The sequence below is a fragment of the Semicossyphus pulcher genome, unplaced genomic scaffold (assembly GCF_022749685.1).
Source record: "Semicossyphus pulcher isolate SPU_LCO1_2020_fin unplaced genomic scaffold, fSemPul1.0.p SCAF_3, whole genome shotgun sequence".
NCBI lineage: Eukaryota > Metazoa > Chordata > Actinopteri > Labriformes > Labridae > Semicossyphus > Semicossyphus pulcher.
In genome coordinates, this window is record NW_027211704.1 from 18279604 (window position 1) to 18292260 (window position 12657).

At 40.7% G+C, this 12657-nt stretch overlaps 1 protein-coding gene across 2 annotated transcripts; it reads left to right on the forward strand.

Moving 5' to 3' along the window:
- The first annotated feature begins 1031 nt into the window (after window positions 1–1031).
- dgkab (diacylglycerol kinase, alpha b) lies at window positions 1032–12184 on the forward strand. Of its 2 annotated transcripts, XM_069677689.1 has the most exons (24): window positions 1032–1114; window positions 1858–1939; window positions 4138–4214; window positions 4492–4636; window positions 4853–4927; window positions 5076–5125; window positions 5307–5381; window positions 5527–5643; window positions 5742–5859; window positions 6024–6112; window positions 7062–7172; window positions 7254–7352; window positions 7437–7487; window positions 8288–8361; window positions 8481–8555; window positions 8639–8724; window positions 8806–8895; window positions 8984–9144; window positions 9251–9315; window positions 9408–9498; window positions 9577–9757; window positions 9901–10021; window positions 10271–10331; window positions 11048–12184. In XM_069677689.1, exons 2-24 carry the CDS (start codon window positions 1867–1869, stop codon window positions 11126–11128), a joined length of 2166 nt encoding a protein of 721 aa, XP_069533790.1. In that variant the 5' UTR covers window positions 1032–1114; window positions 1858–1866; the 3' UTR covers window positions 11129–12184. The 2 variants fall into 2 exon arrangements, with proteins under 2 accessions (XP_069533790.1, XP_069533791.1); XM_069677690.1 differs by lacking the exon at window positions 7437–7487.
- The last annotated feature ends 473 nt before the right edge of the window (window positions 12185–12657 follow it).

The window sequence follows — 12657 nt, forward strand, 5'->3', positions numbered from 1 at the left end:
GAACTTTTTTTTGTGTGTAATTTCTCTCATGAAGCAAGGAAGTTTTTCTTCTCACATACAAGGTGGTGTTTGCAACATCACAGCTAGTTTAGAAAACTCTTGAATGTTACTTTATTTTTTTCGTAGCCTTCCCAGGTAGGCAATAACCTACCTACCTATAAAGTAACTTTATATATATATATATATATATATATGTGTGTGTGTGTGTGTGTGTGTGTGTGTGTGTGTATAAAACAACAAAAAAAACAACAACATGCAGCCAAAGAAGCTTCACATAGCAAAAAAAAAAAAAGGCATTTGGAAAATCTTATTCTTCTCATACCTTCATTGAACCTTTATTTACTTTAACGCAGACAGGTAGGCTACCTGTAGTATCACGTCCTTAGAATAAAACCTTTGACCTTTGACCAGTCCTCCACCTGGAGTTTGTTGTATTTTATCTTAGGTGTATTTACACTCCCTGTCTCAAGATATCTTATCTATTTTAATTTCAGCTTTACGGCTCCTCAGCCTCCCATTTAAAACAATATTAGCTCAGTTTTATTTTATGACCCCCTCTAAGCCTGTTCAGAGGCTCTGGGTGTGTCAGATAAAATTACTGTTATCTTCAAATAAGAGCTCTAGAGAGCAATTCACGGTGTCTTTTACACTGCAAATTCACAATATGTCTATTTGAACATGTTCATTTAATAATATAATAATAACATAATAATAACATTTAATTTGGACTTCCATTATTATTATTTCAAAGCCAATTCACGAGTTGATTTTTAAAGGTTCATTCATAAATATCTCCTCATTTACGCTGTTAACGCTGGGAACCACAGAGGCTGAAACTCATGTCAACGTAAATCAACCAAGTGCGCGTGCCTGTCACGTTGTATGCGTGTGTGTGAGTGTACACGCACGCGGCGGTGCCACTAACTGTAATTATGTCACTGAAAGCTCCTCCTCCTCCCATTCTTAATCCCTTATATCCGCTAATACCGCGCGGCAGACATTTACCCAGAAGCACCAGCTGCTGTCAAACAGCATCAAAAAGTTCCGTGTGTTGGAGCTCCGTGTCTGGGACAGGTTGATATTCACTTCCGCTGAGGTCTGAGGAGACAGAAAGGTAAGTAAGGCTTCAGTCCTCATCCTGTCTTCCTGAGTGGATGAATGAACACCTGTGAGTGACCTAGAGAGAGAGAAAGTGTGTGAGAGTGCTTCTGTCAGGGACCTTAGCATCAAATTATAATCCAGATTGAGGAAGCCCTTTTGAAAAGATTAATATAATTGATTATGCATGATTTGCCCGAGTTGTACTTAACATTTCTGATTAAACTGATGGGATGTTACAGTGTATTTATTATGAAATGGAAGATTTAGGTGGAGAGAAGAAATGCTCTAACTTTACCTGATTTATTTATTTACCAGGTAATAACCGGTTTGTTATTACCTGCAGCTGCTCATCTTGTCAGATCTTGTTCAAAGCCATATGTTGCACTCATTTCCAAATGTCTAAAGGTGTGACCTTATATCTGCACGATAAAATATCCTAACTCTTTGACTGTGGCAGAGTAGGTGTAACTTTTGACCGGTGACTCCTGGTATTCGGCAAGTATAGAGAAGTCTCAGACAGCGTAAATATCTGCAACCAGACAATGCATGATCATTTTTCATGTAAAGAGGAGTGTTAGACTTACTACAGTGCAATCAAAAGGAATGGAGGCAAACCAGTTGTGAGTCACTGCCAAAACAGTGGATGACCTTAAAGCCATTACACCAAGGCGGCGTCCTTGTTTCTGCAGCTTCTGAGGTGGTTATTGCCTCATCCTGTGGTTGTTTTTCTACCTGACATCTCTGTGACTCTTTCAGCTGATCGGCATGGCCTCCTCTGACGATACTGAAGGGTCTCTGACTCCTGTGGACTTTATCCAGCTGCAGCATTACATGGAGTGTAAGTTTCACCTTCTCACCTCAACTTATCTTAGCTATTGTTGATATTACTGGCCAGTAAATAATGTATTTGAAACATAAAGAGACCAGCTGAAGAGGTGGTTTTCTGTGGCTATAGTTGTTTACTAAAGTTCCATTTTGAAGTATTTTATTTATTGTTTAGATTTAATACTTCATACTTCTGCTCCTCTACATTAATGCCTGAGAATGTTACGTGCGATGTTCTGGTAATGTTTTGAGTAGGAAGTTTTTATTTGGTTCCCAGAATGTTCCCTTTAACAGTAGGAGAACGTTCTCTGCAAACATTTTCAGAAAGTTGCAGTGAGAATGTTTAAATCACATTTCAGGAACGTTTTATAAATCACGTTGTGATAGTTCAGGCCAAACTAACATCCTGAAGAGATCCTCAGAGTGTTGCAGTGAGCATGTTCTTTGTTTTTATTTAACATTGAGCAAATGTTTTATAAAAGGCGCTCTGACATCCCAGGCCTCAATAACATCCTGAAAATATCTTCAGAATGTCGCAGTTCAAACGTTTTGTCTTAATTTAAGTTTTAACGTTACAAGAACTTTACTTGAAATGATAAACATCCTTAAAACGTTCTTTGGACATTAGATTAAAATGTTTTCTTTTAAACGTCATTAGAACTTGTAGGTAATGTTAGCCAATGTTATGGGAACGTTCCCTGCTGGCTGGGACTTTGCTCATTAAGATTTCAAACACAAAAGGTATCATCTGTGACACACTGTTACATACTAAACCACCCAATAATGATTTTAGTCCCGCTAGGACAACTGCAACAGTTAATAGATCTGTAACAATATTGTTAAATTACTTTTTAAAATGTACTAAGAGGTACTGCTCCCTTCTTTGAGCTGCGAACTAAATGGTGTGATTTTATGTGACGAAACAAATCGATGCTGGTGTGAATATTGTCATTTCTTACCAGATTTCTAAAATAGGCATTAAGGGGTTGAAAATTGCACAACACACCATCGGATGTTTAAAAATAGCCCTGAACCTTTCAGGTCAATGCTCATATTCAATCAGCTGGTTGGGGCTTACCTGCTTCAAAATCGATGTGAAAGTTAAAGAATGTTAAAAACCTTCTAATCAATGTCACTGAGCAACTTCAACCTTACACATCCACACCTTTCTCAGCCCCTTGCCCTTTTTTTTTATTTGTAGTATTTTTTTGAAATAATGCAGCGGGTGGTGTAAGGCTCAGACCTGTTTTTATTTTAAGTAAACCAATCTGGGTACTTCTTTAACAATTATAATACGGAGAAGTTGTGAGAACGTGAACACAAAATGATTGGATCAATGGCTTATTAATCAAAAAAAGACACATAAAGAGAGTTGTAGTTAGTGTACAACAGTCGCAGTTGAAGTTGACACACTTACATCTGTATAAAAAACTTTCAGTATATTCTGTGTATTAAATTTAGTCCCGCACAGACAAGCAAGGTGCAGTACAATGTTTCTGTCCGCTAACGAGCAGAGAGGTTTTAAAAGTGCACTCTTTTTCTCACTCCCACTTTGTGTTCGCAGCTTCTTTCAGTCTTGAGAATCTCTCCTTTGGGAGATCGAGCCAAAATGTGAAAGCAGCAGTAGTCACAAATGATTGGACATCGTCTTCTTAAAACGAATGAGTCAGGAAGCTTGAGACTCTAAACAGTGTGTCTCTGGAGGATTAGTCGGCATCAACACAAAAAAGACAAACAGCAACTCTAAATTGTGAGTGCTTTGTGCACCGGGGGATTAGAGCTAATACAGAATTTGATAGACCTGTTGACTGGATACAAAAAGTACAGGACGGGGCTAAAAATACTCCCCCATACACTCAGAGGCTTTGAAAGGGATGGACTGGGTGTGTAGGCTTTTAGTGTCGGGGGGAGACTTTGCACCGTTGGATAATGGACAAATGGATAATTACACCTTGCTCCTCTCCGGACCTGAACAATAATGTGTGTCCTCTGACAGCAGGGAACAGCTTTAATGTTGGATACACACTGTACGTTCATGCCCACGACTAGGGGTGATTTCACGTGTGTTGTAAGCACCAAGTGATTAATGTGTGGAGCAATAGACAAAGCCCTTTGCCTAAGTTTTGACTTTAGTGTATGTTCACTTTCATCCTTTCCTCATCGATCCCTTCATTCACTCACTCTTCGACCTCTCCCTCGTCCCCTTTGCAGACAGCAGTTTGCAGGTGAAAGATGTGATTAAGGAGTTTCATCCTGGGGGTCGGCTGGCGCAGCACAGCTTTGGAGAGGTACGTTTTCTCGACAGTGACACATGAGGTAACTAAACAGGATTGTAATTTTTAAGTTTCCCCACATAGAAATATCTAATTTAGATAATTAACCTCAGTTTGGATCCATTTCTTATTTATTTGCATCGTTTTTCTAGGATGTTTCTTAGGATTTAGTTGATTTATTATAAAAGTATCCAGAAATTCCAGCCGCACTAAGATAAAGCGTAACCATAAATATAAACATTACACTAACACACTATTGTTTTTCTCCAATAACACGTTTTATTTCTTTCAGTGTGTCGATGCTGTGGGCTTCTGCCTCTTCCTGAAGACCTACCTAGAAGCGGATGATTTCCCTGCAGATTTCTGCCAGCGCCTTTTTCGCTATTTTCAACATGTGGAGCAGGATGGGTCCACAAAGAGCCAGCTGCCCAAAGGAGGTAAATTATTTTGACTGTGCAACAGCATGCAGCAGGTGTGTAGAGGGAAAGCACAGAGCTCTGCAGTAACAGTTAACGATGGACCACAAAACAAAACCACAAAACCAGAAATACACTTTTTTTTTTACCTTGAAGTGCTTCCTCAAGAGGCATTTTTCCTGCAGTTTCATCTGCAAAAGAAAAAAATCCAGTTTATCAGATTGTGCTTATTTGCAGGTGGTGTCTTTCTTCGTGACGTGTCCTGTTACTTCTCCGTGCTGGAGGAAGGACAGCCACGAGAGAAGCTCGAATGTGGGTTAAGTCTTCATATTTGTGACATTTTTACTACTTAAAAATTGCACTTAAGATATATTTACAGCTGATAAATGATTATTGTCACAACCTGAGTGAGTGAAAAAGTCATGGAATAAATCACTGACAGACTTTGTTTTTGTTGTAGTTACTTTCAAACTTTACGACAAAGACTGCAACCAGCTCCTGGACAGCTCTGTAAGTCACTCATCTGTCTGTCTTTAGGAACATTTAATCTTGTGGTTTGTTGAATGGAGTGTTTGTTTTGGATACACGGCAAAATAGTGATTGTTCACAGTGTTAAGCACGTAGATTTAGAAGGTTAAGGTCACCCCGTTATCCATTACTGAGAGTGTAAACCCTGCTGTCTGTCCTTCAGGAGGTGGATCGTATAATCACACAGATGATGCGAGCAGCTGATTACCTGGGCTGGGACGTGACTGAACTCAGACCAGTATGACCTTTCCCTCTTTTTATGTATTTGTTTTTATTCTTCCATGAAATAATTTGCTAGTTTGTACAATTTCTGTAAGAGATTTAAAAAATGTTAAAGTAAGTAGGATGATAAAGAATAAGTGGATGATTGTGTTCTTTGATAGGTGCTGAAAGACATGATGACGGCTATCGATGTGGACGACAGCGGGACTGTCACTCTGGAGGAGTGGGTGAAGGGGGGCATGAACAATGTGCCTTTACTTGTTCTGCTTGGACTGAAGGTGATGCAGCAAACATTTAACTTTCCTAATGTTTAATAAAAAATGCAAATGTTACTTCAAAGATATTGAAATTCTTCTTGTCTTCCCCTCGTCCACAGATGACGGAGAGGGACGGGCAGCATATCTGGAGGATGAAGCACTTTAACAAGCCGACATACTGCAGCGTGTGTCAGAGCATGCTGCTCGGCCTCGGGAAGCAGGGACTCTGCTGCACCTGTAAGAGCTCGCAGCCGCCAGCAGGGGGCAGCCGGGCACCACACACACAGCTGAGCTGGAGGGGGGGGTCACACTTCTTTTCACAGTCTCTCATTTGTCAGGGTTGCTGCAGTTTCCATTGAATAAGGAAACATGAAAGCTTTGACCTTCCTGTTCTTCTGCAGGTTGCAAGTACACCGTCCACAGTCAGTGTGCCAACAAGAACCCTGAACCCTGCGCTCGGACCTTTGTCAAATCTAAAAAGGAGATTGGTGTAAGGAGCACAAAAAATTCTCTTCATTTTTCATTTCTTACCTTGGTTTGTTGGTTTTCCTATCTCATACATTCAGGAGCATTTGAGCTTCAAGTTGAAGGATAAGTCTGATGATGCATACCGTAACACCTCCCTACTCTATCCATTCCGGACAGACCAAAGCCCAACTAGTCCCCACTGAAGGTGTTTATCTACAAAAACATAAATATATAGTTTTAATCTGAGAAAAGGGTCAGTTATTTCCTAAAACACTTCAAAATGTGTTAAAAGTTACTCAAAAGAAGTAAAAGGTTTGTTTGGGTCTGCTCTCAGCTGAAGACAAACACATGCTTGTGCAGGATGATGAAGAAACCTTCTGCAACACTCTGACTCTTACATTGTTTCTTTAGTTTTTGGTCTTTCCATCAATTTCCAACCACATTTGTGAAAAAAGATCGTGAGTGAACCTTCCTTTGTTTTCTGTGAGACTACTGTTCTGAAAGTGAAACACAACCTGAAGGCTGATTTTCCTTCCTGTGAACACATAAAGGTTCTAGGTACTGACCAAAAACTGAATAGCAGGGAACATATTAAATAACTGGGAACACTGCAGTGCATTAGTCAGCAGTAAGTGCAACCCATCTGTGTGTTTTTAGTCATGGATTACGGCCGGCACAGTCTGCTCTGTACATCTGCTACATGTCCTTATTTTGCACAAGCGTGGACGATTGTCTGTTCGCTGTCTTTTTCCGGTGCAGCTTCCCAGAATGTGATCACTGATTCACATGATCTTTAATGAATCACAACAGTGAACTGGCCAAATATCCTCAGCTGCTTCAGGAATATCTGATCCGGGGATGCACGTCCTTCTGTCAATGTTTGTCCAAAGAGTGATGAATGTGAAACTTCCACAGCTGCTGCACTTAGACCATTTCCTCAACCTCTCTTTCTCCGCTCCTCTGTGCCTCAGGTAGCGTCACACGACTGGATCCGAGCCGACTGCAAGTCCACCAAGTGTCACGTCTGCCACAAGAAGATCAAAACTTTAGCAGGGAGGAGATGTGTTTGGTGCACGGAGATGGTGAGGACTGTCTTTGTTTTTCTGCTTTGAGACGGAGTGGATCTCTTCCTCTGTGCTCACTTTGTGTTGTCTATTTTTTAGCGTCATGATGAGTGTGTTTCATCCGGCTCATCGTCCTGCGACTGTGGACCACTGAGAGATCACATACTGCCTCCGTGGGCCATATACGCCCTCTCAAAGGTACAAATGAACAGCTGAGCAAAGAATTGTTTGATTATTACTATTTTTAGTTATTTGCCTGTCTGTTGGTTAATTGTCCTGCAGGAGGAGGACACCAGCTTGTTAAACGTCACCCCTGATGGCCACGTCCTGCAGGTCTGCTTCTGCTGCACACTTTTATACCTTTTCCTGTGTGTGTAGTCTGTGAGGTCTCCTTCAAGTTGTGTGCTCCAGCTACCTTCTGTATATGATTAGAAGAATTTAAGTGATTTGTCATGTTTTTTTTGTGTATGTAAATTTCATGACCAAGAATAAACCCCATAACCTATCAGCCTCTGCAGGGACAAAGATCCTCCTCCAATATTTAAAGTGTATTGAGACAGACTCTTACTTCCTGTTTGCTTGAGAGAGGCTTTTGGATTGTGAGTTTTCTGACTGATTCAAGCTTAAAATAATGTTGTTTCAAAGCTTGCAGGGAAACTTACACCTGCAGTATATGTAATCCACTTCTCCATAAAAATGGCCTAATTCCCTGCTTCTGTTTGAGGCTGGGATCGGTTTGCTCTGTTTTCTCCTGCATGTTTATTTAAGGACATTTTAAAACATTCACTGCCCACATGTTTTGGTTGAATATTCCTAAAATCTAAAAACATCTCTCATGGCAGTTTCAGTGAATCATCATAATGTTAAAATGTGAACATATTTAATGCAAGAGAGGAAACAAACCTTTGATAGTCATGTATAAAAAAAGCTACTTCCTGTAAAAAAAAGAAATGTCTTCTTTGTTCGACAGCAGCAGATGTTGAGATGGTGCTGCCTAAAAAAGACTATTTCTATACATATAATCTACACAGTAGTCTGACTCACAGCTTGTGTCCGTGTATCCTACATATTATGTTTTTTTTCCTGATGACTTACATAAACCTTCAGATCTTAATCTGTTGTTTATTCTTCAGATTCTTCCGATTCCAGACGCCCACCCGCTGCTGGTGTTTGTGAACCCAAAAAGTGGAGGAAAGCAGGGAGAAAGGTGGGAAGCGTAAAGGCTTTATATGTTTGTGTTTTTTAGCTGTTTAAGTAATTTATTTTTAGAATATAAGTATGGTCCTTCTTACTTTCTTTCTCTCTTCTGTTTGTGTGTTTCTGCAGAGTGCTCAGGAAATTTCAGTACCTTCTGAACCCACGTCAGGTGTACAACCTGTCCAATGGAGGCCCTGCACCGGGGTACTTTACACTCTCATCATTATAAGACTCATAATCCGACTTTGTTTGAGTGTTTCACAGTAATGTCGTCTTTGTTTCTTCAGACTTCACTTCTTCCGCAATCTGCGTGAGTACAGGATCCTGGCGTGCGGAGGAGACGGCACCGTCGGCTGGATCCTGGATGCTATAGGTGCTGTAGGCCTCTTTAGGTTTCAGACAGGTGATTGGTGTAACTCATCTCTAAGGCGGAATATTGTTCCTGTTATTTCAGACAAAGAGGACCTGCAGGTGTGTCCTCATGTAGCTGTCCTGCCTCTGGGCACCGGGAATGACCTGGCTCGCTGTCTGCGCTGGGGAGGAGGTGAAACCAGACACAGTAACTCAACCATCACTGACAGTGGAGGCCTATGTTGTGCACTTTTTACAGCTCTCTAATGATACCTTGACAGGCTACGAGGGGTCGGACTTGAGAGAGATCCTGAAGGAGATTGAAAATAGTGAGCTGATCGCGATGGACCGCTGGAGCATCCAGGTGATCCCAGAGGACCCCCAAGAGGTCGGAGACCCTGTGCCCTACGAGATCATCAACAACTACTTCTCTATTGGAGTGGTGAGTCGCTTTAACAGAAGAAAAATGTGCTATAATTTCTACAGAAACATCAATCTTTTAACTTAAATACGGATTAATATGATTACTTTTGTGTCCATGTGAGCAGGACGCCTCTATTGCTCATCGTTTCCACTCCATGCGAGAGAAACACCCCCAGAGGTTCAACAGCAGGTGAGGATTCACACCAACTGTTTGAGCGAAGAGAGAAACAGTGAGCAGAGCTTTTTGAGGTAACAAAGTTATTTTTGTTCTCTGGTGTTAAGAATGAAGAACAAGCTGTGGTACTTTGAGTTTGCCACCTCTGAGACCATCTCTTCCTCATGCAAGAAGCTGAGGGACTGCCTCCTGATTGAGGTTAGACTTTCTAAGTAAAGTCTTAAAGTTCACTACAATAACCTGAAATACAATAACCTGTGTTGTCTCTTTCAACAGTGCTGCGGGAGAACTCTTGACCTGAGCAGCATGTCTCTGGAGGGCATAGCTGTCCTCAACATACCCAGCATGCACGGCGGCTCCAACCTGTGGGGCGAGTCCAAGAAGCCTGACAACGTGTCGGAGGTGCAGCACAGTGGCGTCATCACTGACCGGGAGCTTCTTAAAACTATCCCACAAGGTGAGACTCACCTCCTTGGATGTTTGCTGTTTTATTTACCTCATTTTAGCATCCAAATATTATTTCTGTGGGTGCCATCGGCCTGATTGTTCAGTGTACTGATTTGACCTTTAAAAGCTCTTACGTGTGCTGTCACTCTGCAGATATGAGTGATAAGCGTCTGGAGGTGGTGGGGCTGGAAGGAGTCATAGAGATGGGACAGATCTACACTGGACTGAAGAGCGCCGGACACAGACTGGCACAGACTTCACAAATCACTATCAAGTGTGTACTTTTACCTTCAGATGGATGTCAAAAATAACACCTGTCAATATAAGATTGCTGCATACAACAACAGCAACATGACAGGCTCTTTTTCTGAAACAAAAAAGTTGTATGCACCTTTTGTTTTTTTGTGATTGAATTATATTGTATAGTTTTTATCCCCCTCTATGCAGTCAGGTTTAAACAAATACATGTTCACAAACAGAACAGTATATAAAGTACAGTACACTTTCTCTCCTCCCTGTGCAGGACAATCAAAGCTCTGCCGATGCAAATCGACGGGGAGCCCTGGATGCAGCCTCCGTGCACTGTAAGTGTGATTGACCAGTCAAATTGAGTACCCACAATCAAGACAACACATTCTATTACATTTTATTAATTTCATTTTGCCGACTGTTTCACCCAAAGTGACAAATCATTTTTTGCATGCTGATACATTGTTGAGGCTGCACAGTGCAGTGGTTAGAGCTGTCGCCTCACAGCTAGAAGGTTCCTGCTTTGAATCCCAGTTCGGACCTAGTGGATGCGTGGGTTCCCTCCGGGTACTCTACAAAGACATGCTTAATTGATGACTCTCAAATTGACCGTATGTGTGAATGTGAGTGTGAATGGTTGTCTGTCTTTGTGTGTCAGCTCTGTGATTGACTGGCGATCAATCCAGGGTGTGCCCCGCCTCTCGCACAATGACAGCTGGGATAGGCTCCAGCCCCCCTTGACCTTTAACAGGCATATAAAATGAATGGATACATTGTTTAACTTTTGGAGGTACTATCCTACTGGCTGTACACACGGGATTGAGGTTCGGTCCAACAACCTTGTAATTAAGAGAAAACGACCAGTCGAGTCAAGAGAAGACTCGAGAGTCTAGATTTAATGAAAGACAGGCAGAAGATTTTTTAACCAGATGACTGGGAAGCTTTTTCTGCTTTATCAACATTTTGAGCTACACGTAGAAGTGCATTTTACGTTTAAGAAATGTAAACAAGTAAATTGTGACTCCCTAAAAGTGCTTTTTATTCACTGTAGATCCACATAACCCACAAGAACCAGGCCAACATGCTGATGGCTGCACCGGCAAAATCATCCGGCTTCTTTCACCTCAAGTAAAACCAGGTTTACACTTTATCCTGACAGACCACCTACAGTATATTAGTGTGAAATATATACAGTAAATCGCCCAGTGTGTTTTTATATCATGTATTATTGTAAATGTCTATGCACGTAATCCCTGGTATCATTTAGATTATTTCAAGGTACAGACAGCTTACAAATTAAAAGTGAAATTTTGTCTGATCGCTGCTCATCTGTGCCAACTTAGGTGTAATGAATCCATTTTTATTGTATCGCCAGCAAAAGGATAAGTAGAATATTCACTTAGTTTATGTTGTAATAGCTTGTTCTGTGTTTAACCAAATGTAAAGTTGTGTCCTGATTTTTGTGTACTTCCTGGTGCAGTTTATAATGAACTGGCGTCATTTAGCCTTCAGAAGCAGCTCACAGTGTTCGAAAACACTGTCCTATTCACTGTTCTCATGTCTTTCACTGTCAGTGTTCATTACAGCAATAGAAAAATACATACATTATTTCAGTGTTTCTAGAGATTCTGTGTTAAAGAAATAATGTGAGAAACACTCAAATAAATGTGACTGCAGATGCTCATCAAAGGCTTTAGTCAGGAAGTGCTGCTCGGACGGGCTTTCATGTCGCTGTGTCAAAGTGATCAAGTTTCTTGTCTTTCATTGTTTTTAATACATTAAGATGCTCTGAACAAGACAGGGATATTTATATCATCGCACTTTGCTGACAATTTGCACATCATGTGTGTTAAAGGATTGATTAGCCTTCTTCAAAGTAGTCAGAAAATACACAGAACAAATCGAATGAAATGACACTGATTATGAAATCCTTAAATACAACATAAATATTGTGCGACTTGAAAAATGCAGATATTAAGATATCGTTCAGTGATGTGCTTTCAGTGTTCTTACTGTATATAATTGTTACATGATGTATGATCCTTATTACGTTAATCGTTAATTGTGTAGTGTGCTTCGGTGTGTGTCTTGACAATACTGCATATACACACGTATCACATGTACAATATTTATGGAATTCAATCCTCAGACTGATCACCTGGCGATTGGGCAAATAAAGGAAATATTGACAGTCTGTTGCCACATGATGAAGTGTCGTTAACAAAGTGATTCATTAGATGTCATAGTTGCATTCTGTCTGAACTCTTAATGTGTGTCTTAAAGGTTTGGATAAACTGGGTGAGACAGACATGTACCATAAGGAGCTTTACTATTTACTATGAGGATAAAAAACCCAATCTTATATATAAACGGAAGCATAGTCTACATTCGGATACGATTTACTGAAAAACATGCTGCTTCCACTGCGTTCAACAAAGCTGAAACAACATACAGCACAGTACGAGGTGTGCTCCTGTGCTTATCCTGCCTAAAGAATGTTTAGCAGCTCTTGTTAATATTGTTTTTTCCAAGGACTGATTTGTGTATATATTTGAAGTAGTGTGTGTATACAGTATCACTCTGCATGCAGCCCACTAACTGAAATTTTAAATCTAAGTTGCTTAAATCTCCCTAAAACCAAAGCACGAGAGCAAACAGTGA